At 50.6% G+C, this 16,742-nt stretch overlaps 1 protein-coding gene across 5 annotated transcripts in view; it reads right to left on the bottom strand.

The window, feature by feature from the left end:
• RNF213 (ring finger protein 213) overlaps window positions 1-16,742 on the bottom strand; it is a 102,512-nt gene that overhangs the window by 10,489 nt on the left and 75,281 nt on the right. For 2 of the 5 annotated variants that reach the window (XM_078066230.1, XM_078066231.1), the window contains exons 42-57: window positions 16,385-16,485; window positions 16,090-16,272; window positions 15,230-15,399; window positions 15,031-15,130; window positions 10,607-10,751; window positions 9,854-10,064; window positions 9,427-9,617; window positions 8,389-8,511; window positions 7,489-7,599; window positions 6,648-6,890; window positions 6,303-6,384; window positions 5,190-5,224; window positions 3,846-3,940; window positions 2,551-2,713; window positions 1,425-1,605; window positions 328-419 (exon numbers count right to left, since the gene is read on the bottom strand). In XM_078066230.1, the coding sequence (XP_077922356.1) occupies window positions 328-419; window positions 1,425-1,605; window positions 2,551-2,713; window positions 3,846-3,940; window positions 5,190-5,224; window positions 6,303-6,384; window positions 6,648-6,890; window positions 7,489-7,599; window positions 8,389-8,511; window positions 9,427-9,617; window positions 9,854-10,064; window positions 10,607-10,751; window positions 15,031-15,130; window positions 15,230-15,399; window positions 16,090-16,272; window positions 16,385-16,485 (2,226 nt within the window). Of the gene's footprint in view, window positions 1-327; window positions 420-1,424; window positions 1,606-2,550; window positions 2,714-3,845; window positions 3,941-5,189; window positions 5,225-6,302; window positions 6,385-6,647; window positions 6,891-7,488; window positions 7,600-8,388; window positions 8,512-9,426; window positions 9,618-9,853; window positions 10,065-10,606; window positions 10,752-15,030; window positions 15,131-15,229; window positions 15,400-16,089; window positions 16,273-16,384; window positions 16,486-16,742 lie in introns of those variants that run through there. The other 3 variants (XM_078066232.1, XM_078066233.1, XR_013445270.1) reach the window with 2 other exon arrangements.

Below are 16,742 nucleotides of genomic sequence, written 5' to 3'. Positions count from 1 at the left end.
CTGACAGAGGAGGGACGAATCACACATTTCTGGTGGGTATCTCCATGACAGTTTGTCTACCTGCTGCTCTCACATCCTGCTGTAACAGGTGGGGGACCGAGAGTCACCTGCGCTTTCTGGACTCACACTAACCCCTCAACCTGCCCGCCCGGCCACAGGGGCAGAGGGCGCAGGGACAGCAGGGCGGTACAGTGGCCGGGCGGCCAAGCCCTGGGCTGGGGCTCGGCCAGAGCCCCCAACAGCACCCCGATGCTCGCTGCCCCAAGTGCCTGGGGGACACCCAGGATACCTGCCCACAGGTTCCCAGCCAGGCCACTGGCCACGTACCTTCAGCTCAGGGAGAATGAGGGTCTGCATGGCCTTCTCCCAGCTATTTCTCCGCTCTCTGGTCGACAGTCTTGCATCGAAACCAGAAGACCCTATAAGGAAGCATGCATGGGTTACCCAAGGAACAGAAAGCACAGCAGCTCCATAAACAGGACCTAAGGATGACCAAATCATGCTCCCTTTCAGGGGTGGGCAGGGCGCTTCTTCCTAAATTAACCTGAGTATTTAAAAATGGTCCTTGGGCGCCTGGGTGGCTCAGTTGGTTAAGCGACTGCCTTCGGCTCAGGTCACGATCCTGGAGTCCCGGGATCGAGTCCTGCATTGGGCTCCCTGCTCAGTGGGGAGTCTGATTCTCCCTCTCCCGCTCCCCCCTCTTGTGTGCTCTCTCTCTCTCCCATTCTCTCTCTCAAATAAATAAAATCTTTAAAAAATAAATAAATAAAAAATAAAAATGGTCCTTGCTGTTCCCACCGACCCCATGATCTTTGTGAAGATACAAATAAACAAGAAGAAAATAAAGTCACTCTCAGTGCCAAAGATAACTGTTTTACTAAGTTACCTTATGGACCTTCCCTTTCTATGGATTTCAGTTTTTAAAATGAGAACATTAGCTCAGTGACCACAATGGTTTGTTGCCTACTTTTCCATGCAGCAAACTGTGGACACGTCAACACAGTCAGGCAGCCCCGGACAGCCACGTCCTTAGGAAAAGCAGAAGGACCCCCAGACAGGCCAGGGGTCCAAGGAGGACAAGTCCCAACAGATGATCAGGCACCGGTCTCTCGACGGTGACGACTCACACATCGCCCGTCCTGGACGACACAAGTCCGTCGTGCAGCAGGGGCACCGCACACCAGGCCGGCTTCTGAAACTGCACAGCGCCCCGCACCGTGCACGCACACACAACACCCCTGTGCACATGACCACACAGGACCACAGGTCTCAACCCGGTAGGGGCAACGCAAAGACGAGCTGACCTTCTGTGTTCTCTTCCGCATGCTTCTCCCTGCTTCCCTGTATCTGACTCGGGTGTCGTGAGCAGTGGCCATGCCGTGTGCCACCCGCCCCCCCCCCGCCGCCCGGCCCCATGTGCTCACTCCAGCGGGAAGGGTGGTGCTGCCCTCGGAGGAGGCCGCACAGCACGAGGTGCACCACGGTGGTGGTCTCGTCGGCACTCTTTCCCAGCGTCTTCATCAGCTGCTGCAGGTCGCTGTGGATGTGCTCCTGCAGAAAGCCTCTGGGATCCTGCACCGGAGGCCTGATGATGTGCCTGAGAGCCTGCAAGGGCCACGAGACACAGGATCTCGTCTGTCGGGAGCTGGGGCGCCCGCACAGCCCCAGGAAGGAAAGCCAGCACCAAGTCAGAGGCCGCTTCTCCGAGGATGCTGGAGGGGCGGCGGGAGCACCGCTCAAGCAGAGGAGGCGAGAGCACTAGGAGCGACCGAGGTCTGGGAATGACCGCCTTTGACATTGTCAGCACGAAATAGTCTCACAGCCCTGTTCTTAACTCATCAAAACCACACAGTGTATAACCGCCTCTCAAGTAATGTCTTCCTTCATCAAGATGCATGTTTGTAAGCTTACGTGGGAATAGCCTCATCTCTAACCCATTAAAGCTACACTGTGTACAAACCTAAAAATAAAAGAATGTCAAAGCCTCAACATTTGCTATCACGGTTAATCCACTTAGAGGAGACACAGTGTGCTTTCTTTCCCGGAGCAAGCCTCTCCGCTCCTAGGTGTGCACTGAGACATGGAGTGCTCATTTAAGATGGATTTTAGGGGCGTCTGCGTGGCTCAGTCGGTTGAGCGTCTGCCTCTTGGTTTTGGCTCAGGTCACGATCTCAGGGTCGTGGGATCAAGCCCTATCCATGTCAGGCTCTGTGCTCAGTGTGGCGTCTGCTTGCGATTCTCCCTCTCCCTCTGCCCTTCTCCTCTGTTCCCTCTCTCTCTAAATAAATAAAAATCTTAAAAAAAAAATAAAACGGATTTTATGTAACCTGACGGGTAGTTCCCCGACACCATCATATGCCACAGTGGGAAATGAGGATGTGTGCATGTTCTATTGCTCTGTGGATTAGGGAACAGTGACGGGGAGGTATCCTAATCCACAGGAGGTGGTCAGCACTCTGCAGACAAAAGGACTCACTGTGAAAACCTACAGTGGGTTGTTAGAAGCAAACGAGCAAACACATGGCCTGGCAGGAACTGGCCGTGCTCTACCTGAGGACTCTGGGCGGCTCCCAGGAGCAGGGCCAGGTGAGTGAGCAACCGGATGAGCAGGAAGACCACTGGGGACAGCTTTCGGTCAGAAACCACCACCGCTTCACCTCTGGACAGTGGGGCTCCCAGCACGTGGCCAGTCTGCGTTCTGTCTCTGTCGTTACTGGAGAAAACGAGAGAAGATGGTGGAGACTGAAGATGGCCATTCCTCCTCAGCCCTTGGGGCACACCTCAGGTTCCTGGGACTCGAGACGAGGTTTGCCATTCTGAAGAAAACGGTGTTCCAGGACTTTTTCTCGTAAGCCCAGACCTCTCGCCTCAGGGTCTTCTGTCCAGCCTCCCCTTCCTGGCTGAACACAGCCCACTCCATTCTGTGTGAAGCAGCTGAACCGACTGGCTATTTGTGCGATCCCCGGGCCGCGTGTCAGGACAAGGTCTGCACCTGCGTCTCCCACTGAAATCATCACGGGGAGGGGAGCAGGCAGGCTAAGGAAGGCCTGCGTTTGGGACGGGTGACATTGACATCGGGATGTGTGTACATCGATCTCATTTTCCCAAACTGAAAACTGGGGTTGAAGGTCTGGCAAAGAATTTCATATCACATCCAGATGGGAGGTGCAGTATGATAGATACATCATTGTTGCAAAAATATTGGAGGTTCTAGAACATTCTGATGGTTTGTGGAGATAACAGACTAAGGTATTTTAAACTATAACAGCACCAGAAGAGCCAAAATGTGTGATGGCCATAGGGAGGCCCCACCTGCCATCTGGGGAAGCACGGGGAACCACACTCATCTCGAGGGAAGGCTGGGATAGGGACACAAGCTATGCATGTGGATTCTGGAGTGTCTGGTAAGAAGGACCGTGTCTCCTTCACTTCCTGCAAACAGTGGAGGAAGTTAACAGAGTTTACAAGTGAGACAGCGTGAGCTCAGATAGACAAAAGCCTAGTTTGTGGCTCTGCGGACTTCAATGTCCCTCTGAATTAAGTCAATTGTGTGTGTCAAGCATATTTCTACAGGGGCACGCCCCAGGCTCACATGGAAGACATCTGGATAAGACATACTAACGTGTGGTCTGCTCTGCATTTAAGAGCCCAGTCAGCCAACGACAGATCACACACCTCACTGTGACATGACCACAGGGACCTCGGCACTGAGACCCAACGTGACACAGGCCCAAGTGCATAATAGTAATTAATATCGTACTTAGCAGCAATTTATCCACTGGAATAAAGACAGCCCAAAAAACCCATGGTTTGATCACTTAGAAAAGAAATACACTCTTACATACTTGATAACTTGAAATCCAGTCTCAGGTCTGTGATTAATCCCTCCAATTAGGGCACCGCAGTCAACACAATGGCTCTGTTCCATTGGCTGGCCACACTAGGACAAAGACAAACGTGCCTGAGCTCAGTTTTGGAGGAGTAGCGCTTCATGCACACACACCACCCTGGTAGGCCAATCCACACGTGGCACGTGGATTGCTTGTTCTACTTCGAGCATGTGCCAGCGACTGGAGCCCCAGGACACAGGGCAGATGCTCTGTGCAAATATGGTGCATGTGAGTGAATGTGGACTTTTTAAGCAGGAGAGACAACTTGAGTTTTACTCCCAAATAGACACTTTGTAGACGAATATGAAATCAGCCTTCCTTTCTCACGTTCTCTGCTCTTCCCCGCCCCCCTGACCACCACACCACAGCTTCATTATTTAGCGCCCGGAAACTACCGCAGCCTCCAAATTTAATTCCTGAACTCAGTTTGGACTTTTTTATTAAAAAAAAAAAAAAGGTAACCATATGATTTGCTCCTTCCAAAGCCTCATTTTTCCAAATCTGGTTGTGGGCTGCTGTACACTGAGAATCACAGCCTGTCACAGGCCAGACCAGCCTGAAGCCCCAGACCTCAGACCATCAGAGTGGAGAGAAGTCTCGGCAAGAATGTGCTTCGCTCTCCCCACTTCGTGGATGAGGAAGTGGGCGAAGCTCATACACATGCAGTGTATATGTATCGCCTTTCCTCCTCTAGGTCTCTCATTTACTTTGTACAATTCAACAGCCTGCCACTGGGCAAACAGAGGAGACACGTCGGAGGCCCCCGCCAGATGCTGCAGGAGGCGGAGGTGAGGCGCACACAGCTCTCTCCGCCGGGGTTTACCATCCAGAGTCTCTTTTTCCTGTCCTGTGGTGTCTAGAGCACATCTCCTCTGATCCAGCCTATGGGCCAGTCAACCCCTTGCATGTGTCACTGACCCCACGCGGCAGTGGCTGCGAAGGATGGCTAGCAGCAGTTTTGTTTCCGAGAGGGACTTTCGCAATGTCTGGACACATTTTTGGTTGTCACCCTGGCGACCTGTGGAGCTGCTGGCCTCTGGGAGTTGAGACCAGGAATGCTGCTCAGCGCCCTACCACAGCCCACCGTGCTCAGGACAGCCCCACAACACAGAGGAAGGTCTGCAGGCCCTCTGCACGGCTTAGATGTTTGGTTGGAGCACCGTAAACAGCCCTGAAAAGAGTCTATGTTCTCTAGAAGGTCATGACCCTCACTAACCTCTTCCCCCGTGCCCCCCTGCTCAGATCTAGAGGAACAAACTTTTGAGCCCTGCAAACACCACCCTAAATACCAAGACTCACCTCTCCCACAGAGCACGGGTGACCATTGGGACATACTGTTAAAAGAACAACAGGAGACATGTTGGCTGGTGAGGTTTTACCTAATGACCCGAGGTTAAGAAAGAAAGCCAACGCTCTCCTCTCCGGCCTAACCAAACAAAACACAGAGTACTGGTCCTGAGCACGTTAGTGAAAACTATGTGTGAGCTTCATCTGACAGAGCAGGGAGAAACCCCATTACAGTCTCCTGCAGGGGCTGCTCTGGGAGGCAGCATCGGCCTATTTTATACTCTCTCTTTCTCTTTGATTTTTTGTTTTTAAAGAGCATGGGTTTTTAAAAAGATTTCATTATTTATTATATCAAGAAAGAGAGAGAGAGAGCGTGCAAGTGGGGGGAGGGAGGGGCAGAGGCTGAGGGAGAATCTCAAGCAGACTCTGTGCTGAGTGGGGAGCCCAATGCGGGACTGGATCCCAGGATCCTGAGATCATGACCTGAGCCAAAACCAAGAGTCAGACACTTCATCAACTGAGCCACCCAGGCGCCCCAAGAGAGTGTTTTAGAACAACTTTTACAATTAGTTTAAAAGGATTATTTGTTCAGGGGCACCTGACTGGCTCAGTTGGAGGAGCATGCGACTCTTGATCTTGGAATTGGGGGTTCCAGCCCCATGTTACGTGTAGAGATTACTAAAAAAAAATAAATAAACTTAAAAAAAAAAAAGAGGGAACCTGGCTTTGTCTGTTTAAAAAAATAAATAAAAATTTAAAAAAAGAAAAAGATTTTCTCAGGCAACAGCAAAGTTTACATAAAGTATGGGTTACATTACTTGGGCTCCTAGTTCTATACTTCAAAAAGAATTATCTTTGGGTCAAAAACTTGGTTGAGCTGGCCCCTGCCTGAGCCACTGGTGCAGCTCACATCAGGCAAAAGAAGTGTATGCCATGCGGATCCTCCCCCGGGACGGGACTCAGGAAGGGCCTGACACACGTCCTCTGTGGTCAGCAGGGCGCCCTGTTCTGCAAAAGCCCCGACGGTGGCACAAGGCAGGCGTCTGGGACCTTCAGGCACAAACCACGGGGACCCCAGTTCAAAGCACAGAGGACAGTGACCCCATCTCAGAATCTGACACTTACTGTACCAGCGGACTCCTTCCAGACCCTTCCAGTTCCGAGCTTGAGCCAGCAAGTCTTCGGGCATCGTTGGAAGATAAGCACTCTGAAAAGCCAAGAAAGCAGAGAAGGCTTCAGGAAGGTGAGAGACTGGGCTGGCTGCCACTGCCCTGGGGCGACAAGGTAGACTCTGGACTCTCCCTCTTCTCCACCTGCAAGTTCTCCACCGGGAAAACAGAACGAGGGCTCTGGCTGTCACTGTGGACTCAGGTGTCAGGTGGGACAGAGGCAGAGAGAGGAGCTATGAGACAGGCAGTTTCAACAGGTGCCCAGGGACAGGCCACCAGAGAAACCACGCCCCGGTCTTACCACCATGTCAGCCGGGGAGAAGGCCAGATTCTGCAGGGGTTCCAAGACTTCGCCGTGTCCACACAGGAGGACAATCGCAGCGTGAATAGCCAGTTCTGCCACTGTGCCCTCAAGGCTGCTGTCCCCGACACCCGTCCTCAGCAGGGGCAGCGTGTTGGTCACAAGGGATGTTGCAAAATGTCTCATGTCTGGAGAAGACAGGACCTTGCTTTCCTCGATGAACTTGTTCAGAGCCTCACATTGCTGATGGGAAAAAATGTTTTAATATTGAAAAATATATCAAAGAAGAATATGATGTGAAGCCAAACGTTTGCTCTTACGCCAGGCATATATGTTGACATGAACACTTATCAAATACGGTTTGAGGGGCAATTATCCAGACAAGAGCATTTCCACCTGCAAGCAGAGCACCACACACCGAGCACTAATGCCAACAGTTTCTCATGTTCTTGACTTTGTTCTTCATCATAATTCTGAGAGTTCTGGGTGACACAGCAAGTCGTTCCTCCACATAAGAAAGTTGAGGGGCGCCTTGGGGGGCTCAGTTGGCTGAGCGTCAGACTCTTGATTTTGGCTCAGGTCATGATCTCAGGGTCAGGAGATGGAGTCCTGCATCAGGCTCCCCACTCAGCGCAGAGTCTGCTTCAGATTCTCCCTCTCCCTCTGCCCCTCCCCCACCCTCTAAAATAAATAAATCTTAAAAAAAAAAGTAAATTGAGAACCCCCATCCTAGGTAAAAAAAAAAATTATGGGCATAATTTGCTTGTGGCTTTTACTTCTATTCAGAAAAGCCCCTCCAGCTCCAGAGATGATGAGCACCACCCTGAATGCAGACACTCACCTCTGGCTTAGGATGGAGGTTTGTGTCTCGGAATCGGTACAAAGTGGCAACCTCTCTGAAGAGCGCTAACAGTAAGTGGGCCGCCTGCCGAGGGCCGGGGTTCCTATAGACCTGAAGCAAAAAGCGCAGACCCCAGTGAGGCTTGCAGCCATTCCACACGTCCACCTGAGGGCCAAGAGTCCTGCTGGTTCAGCTCTTCAACCAGGGGGAGGCCGGTGAGCCTTTCCCGAGACCTGGATGCCCACCACCCTGCACCTCTGAGACCATGAGGCTCATAAACATTCTGCTGTGAAATGCAATGCACAGTTACCACATCACTTAGGACACAAGTAACAGAAATCACCGTCTATTTTTCTGACCACTTTGCCGTTCCTTGAAACTTCTTCTGAGCAGAAAGAGGCTGTTTATTTACTTCCTCGCTTCCTGGCACAGCGCCATGGTAAACAGGGACTCAAAGAGGAAGCAAGACCAGAACTGCTTAAAAATTAGATGCTAAAAACCCTGCCCCTTTATGAAAATAAACACCCCCATCAGCACGGCCAGGAATCGAGGGAAGGAATTTCCCCAGTGCTGCTCGCGTGTCTGCCATCAGGGTGACATCGGAGGAAGTGAAGCTCCAGCAGGGTCTCGAAAGAAGTAACACACGTGAGCACTTAGGAGGGAGCTGCTGAAGGCCCTGGCCTGGCAGGTCAGCAGGTCGAGCAAATCTGTCCCCTAACTCCGTTGCTAATGGCCTCTTGTTTCATTCAGCCAGGCACACCGAGGCTGTGGACACATGATGCCCAACATGGCATGTCGCCCTGGGGTGCCTCTTCCACTGGGTCATTTGACACTAACGAGGCAGATGCAGGCTCTAAGGGGCGCCATTTGGTGCAGAGGGAGGCCTGGGGCCTGTCTTACCTTTGGACCAGCCACAGTAGCCAGGGACTTGCACTCAAGGACAGCTGTGCCCACTGCATCACGAAGAGCCTTATATTCATCACCGTGCACCAGGTATGGGTCCATCTGGCTTGGATGATCCTCCTGCAAAGCCCAGGAACACAGGGGTTAATCACAGGGGAGGGGGCAAGGGCAGGGTTAGCAAAGAACCATCTGGAAAGGTAAAGGACCCGGGTAACTGTTAGAGGTCCAGCCCTGGGCATGACAGTCCCCTGCTGTGTTGGGAGGTGCCTCCCCCTCGTCCAGTGAAGGGGTGAGTGGGTGAGAAACCGGGGGAGGAGGCAGCGCTGACCCTGTCCCCACCGAGAGCAGAGACCAAAGGCAGGTGACTGCAGTATGTTGACTATACGCTCCCATCAGGAGTAAAAAGGAAAACCAGGATTTTTAGTGCAATTGTTATAACCCCAAGAAAGGGCTACAGAGTGACCCCCAAGCCTAAATTGCTACAATTCTATTATCCTCATTCTCATGCTTCCTACCTCTGCCTGCTGAGGAGAGAAAGGACTTCTGCAAGCTGAATTACTTTTTTTTTTTTTTTTAAAGATTTTATTTATTTGTCAGAGAGAGAGAGAGCATAAGCAGGGGGAGCGGTGGGGGCAGAGGGAGAGGAAGAAGCAGACTCCCCGCGGAGCAGGGAGCCTGATACGGGGCTGGATTCCAGGACCTGAGATCATGACCTGAGCCGAAGGCAGACGCTTAACTGACCGAGCCGCCCAGGCGTCCCAAGCTGAGTTACTTTTAATTTGGCAAAAGCAAAAGCCACAGAATCGTTTTTTGGCTTTCCCCACATCAAACTGGATCAGAAGTGGTGACTTAAAGAGGCTTTTCTGCAGACAGCCGACAAAGCAGAAGCACATGCACACACCTGTCCCCCACGGCCGGCCGGCCGCCTCCAGCGCATCACAAGCTGGCTCAGGTTAACCAAAGCAGAGACGCAAGGACCAGAGCAGCCACGGGGGTGGGGGGGGTGGGGTGGGACACAAGATCAGGGGTCCTCACCTGCGGCACCACAGCCTCCTGGGGGAGCACCCACTGCGCCGGCTGGCCCTGTCTGCAAAGACGCTGCAGAAACTCCATCCCTCGCTGGCTGGCGAGCTTCCTCACCAGGTACACCCGGTGCCAGTCGTTCCTCCCTTGCCGGCAGAAGCGCTCCACCTGCCGCAGGTAGGCCTGCTTCTCCCTGACCAGTTCTGCAGAGCCCGAGAGAGGGGGACGGATGGCGGCCGAGAAGACCTGCTGCCCGCCCGTCTAGGACACAGAGCCAGGCCAAAGGCAGGCGCCCCAGTGGCCACGAGCTCACAGTGAACAAACCAATCAAGGAGAAAGGGGACATGGTATAGAGCGGGGTTGCTCTGAGAACTCGCCAAATGTCTAAATCACGGGCTCCCTAAGCCTGGGGTAAAGAAAGGTGCAGAAGGAGACCTGCCTGAGCCCTCCTGAAGCTCGCCGAGGAAGTCAGAAGCCCTGTTGAGACACAGGCGGATCCTGGCCATCTCCTGCAGGTACTCCACCGACGCCTCGCTGGCCGGCTCCGGGCCGTGCCGCCCCAAGCAGGTCCTCAGGAAGACCCCTTCCTCCCTCAGGTACGTCAGCTCCTCGCTGGTAGACAGAGCACTAGTCTTCTCGTACAGTGAATCCTAGGGAACAAAGAACCAGAAAAAAAAGCATGCACATCCCCAACCTTCCCAAATCTCTACCCTGTGATGGTGGAGAATAAGAATAGAAATACCGTAAGCTTGAGGGTAACTGTACTGAATCATGGCAAAAGAACATCCCTTTTTGGGTGGGGGCAAGAAGGAGGGGAAGAGAAAACATATGAGAAAAAAACATGTCGTATGATCTAATTTTCTCACACACCTGGTAAAATTTTGGGAAGTAACAAAACAGGGAGAATAAAAACGAAAAGCAGTCCTAGGCTTGCCAGCTGGAGATGAGCACAGTTAAGTCGGGGGGCGAGTTTCTGTTCTCTGGCCCAGGCCGCGCGTGGCAGGACACACAGCCACGGGGGGCAGAAGCAAGTCTGCAGAAACCCTTTGTGTGCGTGCATGCAGCAGTGCACCTGTTCACTTCACCGATGAAAATTATCTTCTGTGAATTTTCAGAGACATTTTTCCACTGAATCAACCACACGGTGCAGTGAGTTTGGGGGAGTCGTGCAGGGCAGTTACGGCGCACTCACCTCCAGGCAGCTGCTGAAGAGGATGTACAGCTCGGTTTTATCTTCAGTTACCAGGGCCTTCTCCTCCAACAGGGACAAGTAAGCCTGGATATAATCTTTTACTTCTTGGAAGCTATGGAAAGAGAAATAGGGTACCTGGTGGTCTCTGTACCAGAAAAAAAGAGAGAGAAAGAAAGTATCTGTCTACCTACCTACCTATCCACCTCCCTCTATCTCCCCATATAAATATATACATACCCACATAGATATATACATATAGCTTGTAACAACATTTTATTGAAAATATTTTATTTTTATTTACTTATTTTTGAAGATTTTATTTATTGATTTGACAGAGAGACAGCACAAGCAGGGGGAGCGGCAGGCAGAGGGAGAAGCAGGCTCCCCACTGAACAGGGAGCCCGATGCGGGGCTCGATCCCAGGACCCCAGGATCATGACCTGAGCTGAAGGCAGACACTCAACTGACTGAGACATCCAGGTGCCCCTACTGAAAATATTTTAGTGCAATATTGGAGGAATACAAAATTCCATATTTTAGACCATCTGTTCTCAGACTTTTTGGTTTCAGAGCTCCTTTAGAGTCTTAAAAATTGAGAACCCCAAAAAGCTTTTGTTTATGTGGGTTGAATCTATCAATATTTATGACAGTAGAAATTAAAACTGAAAAAAGGGGAAAATATTTATCAACTCATTTAATATATAAACCCATTACATGTTAAAAACAAATAACATTTTTAAAAAAACCAAACTATTTTCCAAAACAAAAATTAATTAGTAAGAAGAGGGGCTTTGTTTTCCATCCATGCAAATCTCTTTAATGCCTGGTTTAGCAGAACTTAGCTGGACTTTCCAATCTTGCTCCTGCTTCCGGTGACAGTGAAGTAGATGAAGAAAATCTGGTCTCATACATTATGTCGTTGGAAAAGAAAGATATATTTTCATAGTATTTCCAGATGATGGTGAATATTTTTCTTTGACACAATACCAAAACTTGATAAATGATCATTTCTATAGGTTAGCTGCAATGTGCAATCTGAGACCACATCAGTGCACTTTTCATACTCAATTACATTAAAATCAAATGACCTACCTTGCACTTGAATGGATTTTTTTTAAAGTAATGCGTGATTCTGTGACATCATGCATTGGTCATGTGGAAAATATTGGTTCACTGAGCTATGCAGATCTTGCAAATGTTGACATTTTTGTTCCACAAGGTATTTTTTTTTTTTTAAAGATTTTTTATTTACTTATTTGAGACAGAGAGAATGAGAGAGAGAGAGAGAGAGAGCACATGAGATGGGGGAGGGTCAGAGGGAGAAGCAGGCTCCCTGCCGAGCAGGGAGCCCGATGCGGGACTCGATCCAGGGACTCCAGGATCATGACCTGAGCCGAAGGCAGTCGCTTAACCAACTGAGCCACCCAGGCGCCCCTGTTCCACAAGGTATTTTTAAAAGCCTCACCTTCACTAACATCACTGCCTATACCACCAAAAAGCCTCTAAGTATGAGGAAGCTGATAGGTTTTGTTTTCCAGGATTCCAATATTTGCTTAAAAGCCTCAATTTTATCATTAGTCCCAAACACTATCAGTTGCCGCCTTTGCTTGTTTTCGAGAAAATGCCTGCCAAGTGCCCAGCTCTGAATAACTGTGGTGTGCTGGTCATTCTCTCAAGTGTAAAAGCTATTCCATAAAACAAGAGGCCAGCTCAGTGGGGAACTCAAGAATCGCAGGAGAGATCTTCCTCGAGAAAACTGTTTACTTCAGTGTGCAGCCGGCGCCCTCTGTGTGCGCTTCTCATTTTGACAGGATGTTAAAAAGTCCTGTCCTCAAGGGTGGAGGCTGAGTAAAATGAGTGGTTTCTGTGGCTTCATCTAGAATATTCTTACGTGAGGCTGGCATTTATTAACACTACACGTGCACGAAGGTGAGAACCACGAGGGCTGTCACCCAGTTTCCCGGTGCTGGGACGCCGGCAGTGTCCTCCTTCACCGCTTCGGTAACATCACCGCAAGGACCAACGTGTTGAAAAAGGCAAGTACCATCCTGTAATGTTTTAAAATGGTTTTGACCCTGGGGACCCCCCCCAGAGGTCCACAGACAGGCACTTGGAAAAGAAACCACAACACTAGATCCATGCCAGACCATAGACGGTTCTCGCTCGGGGTGCTGTCGACACCCCACCTAAGCAGGAAGTACACAGCTGCAATCCACACTTGGCGGAGGGAGGCACGACCACAAAGTGTGGCCGGCCTCCCTCCTGGTGTGGGGTACAGGCGGCCTGGGGCGTGTGAGCCCAGGGTGGGGGAGCGTGGTGCTCCTCCACAACTCTGTGGCCAGCTAGTGGGCACCACAAACAAAAATGCTCAAACTGCCAGAGTGCAGAAGCAAGTACTTCTCAACTCAGAGAATGACAAGGCAGATCTTAAATCATGTTTTAGGTCTTGAGATTTTCTTTTTAAAATCACTACTGGGGCTGCCTGGTGGCTCAGTGGGTTAAGCATCTACCTTCAGCTCAGGTCATGATTGCGGGGTCCCAGGATAGGCCCCAAGTCAGGCTCCTTGCTTGGCGGGGAGTCTGCTTCTCCCTCTCATGCTCGTGCTCTCTTTCTCTCTCACTTACTCCCTCTCTCAAATGAATAAATCTTAAAAATCAAATCAAATTAGTTCTGGGGGCGCTTGGGTGGCTCAGTCAGTTGAGCATCTGATTCTTGATTTTTGCTCAGGTCATGATCACAGGGTTGTCGGATCGAGCCCTGCATCAGCCTCTGGGCTCAGTGGGGAGTGTGCTTGAGATTCTCTCTCTCCCTCTGCTCCTCCCCCACTCCTCTAAAATAAATACATCTTTAAAAAAAATTAAATGAGGGGCGCCTGGGTGGCTCAGTCGGTTAAGCATCTGCCTTCGGCTCAGGTCATGATCCCAGGGTCCTGGGATCGAGTCCCGCATCGGGCTCCCTGCTCAGCGGGAAGCCTGCTTCTCTCCCTCCCACTCTCCCTGCTTGTGTTCCCTCTCTCGCCGTGTCTCTCTCTGTCAAATAAATAAATAAAATCTTTTAAAAAAATAAAAATAAAAATAAAAAATTAAATAAAAAATGAGTTCTGTAATGTTTAGTCTCTAAATATTGAAGCTTGAAGCATTTACCCTTAAGGGTACTGTCTCTACTCCCGTTAACGTGTCTACTCTACACTATATGTCAAGATGTATGTGTGTCACTGACTACGTTTCCATTTCTCTAAGCAAAGAAATTCGAATGAGTACAGATCTCACACATTTATCAAAATGAGTAAAAATGACACGACATCAAAAGCGGCTCTTTTCAGATCTCAGGTCAACTTGACAAATATGTCTTAAAAACCACTTTAAGGTATACTAAGATACTACTTCTATAATAAAATGTATTTTAAAAGCCGTTTATTTGAAAATCCTTCAGGAATCCTGTTTGAACAGACGATTTCACAAATGATGAAAGTAAAAAAATAAAAAATAAAAAGCAAAACGAAACGTCCATAGATAAGGTTGCAAAAGATCCACATTTTAAATGTAAATCTAATCTTCATTCTGAGTCTGCTTTGGGACACTTAAGCTAGAAATAGTTGTTTCTATTGGAACTTATTTTTTGTTTTTTTATTTGAGAAAGAGAGAAAGAGAGCAGGAGCAGGGGGAGTGGGACAGGGAGAGGCAGGCTCCCTCAGCAGGGAGCCTGACGCGGGGCTCGACCCCAGGATCTGGAGATCATGACCTGAGCTGAAGGCAGATGCTCAACTGACTTGAGCCACCCAGGCACCCCTGTTGGAACGCTTCTTAGAGCATCTTGATTTTGCGATCACCTCAAAGAATGCTGTGGCAAGTCAGAACACAGGCCGAGTGTACAAAGTGTCCTCGCAAAGAAGCCTCTGAATACAGATCAGCTTCCTAAGAAATCTCTATAATAGCATAACTGGACAAGAGTACTGAGCGTTGGCACCATAGGGGCTTCTCTGTCCGTTCACAGGATCAGAGAAACTGAAACGCTGAAGTGAGACGCAGGTGGCATGCAGGACCACGAAGGTGAGGGGACATTCTCAGTTAGCAGCCCCCGGATCACAGGACTAGGCAGCTGTGTGAGGAGGCTCAGAACTGCCGGCTCCCACCCACAGGTTCCCCCACGCATCACAGCACCTCGCTCCTCTCCCTGGAATCTGCTTCCTCCTTGCTAACAAGGTGCTCGTGGTGACGTCGAACTCCCGTGCCTAGAGGTGAAGGGGTCAGGCACACAAGCAGCACACATAAAGGAGCCAGGAGGTCCCTCCTGCAGACGCCCCCCCGCCGAATCCTGAACTCCCTACCAGCTCAGGCAAGGGTGCTTGGCAGCAAAGCAGCAGCCAGGAGGGAAGTAGGCGGCAAGGCGTTCTAGAAGCAAACCCCATGCTAGCTGCGCTCACCTGTACTTCAACAGCAGTTTCAGGACCACCGAGCGGATGACAGGGGTCTTATCCACAACGTCATTGAACGGAGAGAGGGATTTGGTGTGTTCACGGTGTCCTTAAGCCAGAGGGAGAGAGGTGGCTCATTTTCCCATCAGCCATGAAGAAGTGAGACAAGGAACTGGATTTTTAGGTCCACAGGAAGTAAGCAACTTACTTTGGGAAGTGTCTCTTAAAAGCTCCTTTTGCACAAAGAGTAAATTTAGCAGAACATCGATCACCTCCTTCTGTGGTGGAGAATTATCTTTGAAGCACACGGTGGAGACCAGGTCCAGGAAGAAACTGTTGCACAGCTGCCGGACGCAGGCGTGTTTCTTGATGGCCTCCCTGGGGAATGGTTGGAACGCAGTCAACGGGCCTGCAGAGCATGCTCCAGAATCCCTGCACACACAGTGCTTCGGGACTTGGACGGCATTCTGTGATGTTCAGTAAAAAGACGCAACCATCTCCTTACACTGACTGAGCTGGATGCGCACCGCCTGATGCTATGCAGACTCGTCCCTTTCTAGGAGCGCTTTGGTCCTTGGGACGAGCCAGCAATACCCTTTTATCCTAAAGTCTGCAAAGATCCCGTGCCCTGGGCTGGCTTTGCACACTGTCAGGAGGCATCAGAAGGGAGAGGAGCCATCGCCAGAGCGGAGCTGAAGGTCACTGAGCCCACAGAGCTTCCGTTTGTTTCTACCACTGCTCCGAAGAGCACGGCCAGACAGGAACTAGCTTTGCCCTCAGGTCACTGGAGCCAAACTGGCTGTGTCCTAAGCTCCTTGGGTATCCTGTGATGGTTTTATCTAATTTATGACTTTCTGTTTTATTTCCTCTAATCGTGTCGTCTCCCAAATCTACGCTTGGATGTGTCTTGCAGAAGGAATGATTTTGAGACACTAGGGGTTTATGAAGGTGGCAGTCTCTCTTAGGATGGTTCTCCAAAGTCAGGTTCTCTAAGGTTAATACAGTTTATATTTCTGAATACTGTACTTGCCAAAAAAAGGAAGAAAAAGAGGAGAAAGGGTGATTTACCTGTGTTCCTGGGACACGGTTAGAGAGTAGTCTTCTGGCAAGTCTGTTAAACAAAAGGGGCATCTCATCTGCCCCAGGGTGAGCCAGACCTTGATGCAGCTCAAGCAGAAGACATGGTCACAGGGCAGGCAGACCGGATCCTGGGCATCTCCCAGGCAGACAGGGCACGGCTCAATCTCAACCCTAGAATCCAAGCAGGGGCACCGGCTCTGAAGCAGAGAAGCGGCTGCGAGCAGCTGCAGACCCCACACGTGCAGCGCTCCCCGCCACGGGGATCTCCAACTGAAGATCTTACCTGGCGAGGGTCTTGCTGGCCTGGTCCTTGCACTTACGTAGAGTGCTCATCACTGCGACGAAAGGCCTGTATGTCTTGATGTCAGAGTCCTCCTGCAGACACTGATGGAGAGAGGGGCAGTGATGAGGAGGCTGATGAGGCGTGAGGAAGGGCAAAGGTCAGCCAGGCAAGACCACTCTCCCCCGGGGAACACAGGGCACGCATCGGGCACCCCCCCCCCAGCTGCTGGGCCCTGGGACCGCCGGGTCAGCCTGCAGGGCAAGGCCTTTGTTTCTAGCAGTTTCTTTAGCTGTGAATGCCCTTTATCATTATGCTGCATTTGGGGTAGGATGAGATTCGCCACTTCTGATTTTTCCCT

This window comes from Halichoerus grypus, chromosome 2, assembly GCF_964656455.1.
Source record: "Halichoerus grypus chromosome 2, mHalGry1.hap1.1, whole genome shotgun sequence".
Classification (NCBI taxonomy): domain Eukaryota; kingdom Metazoa; phylum Chordata; class Mammalia; order Carnivora; family Phocidae; genus Halichoerus; species Halichoerus grypus.
The sequence above is the reverse complement of the archived record's forward strand: the minus strand, read 5'-3'. Positions and strand labels throughout refer to the sequence as shown.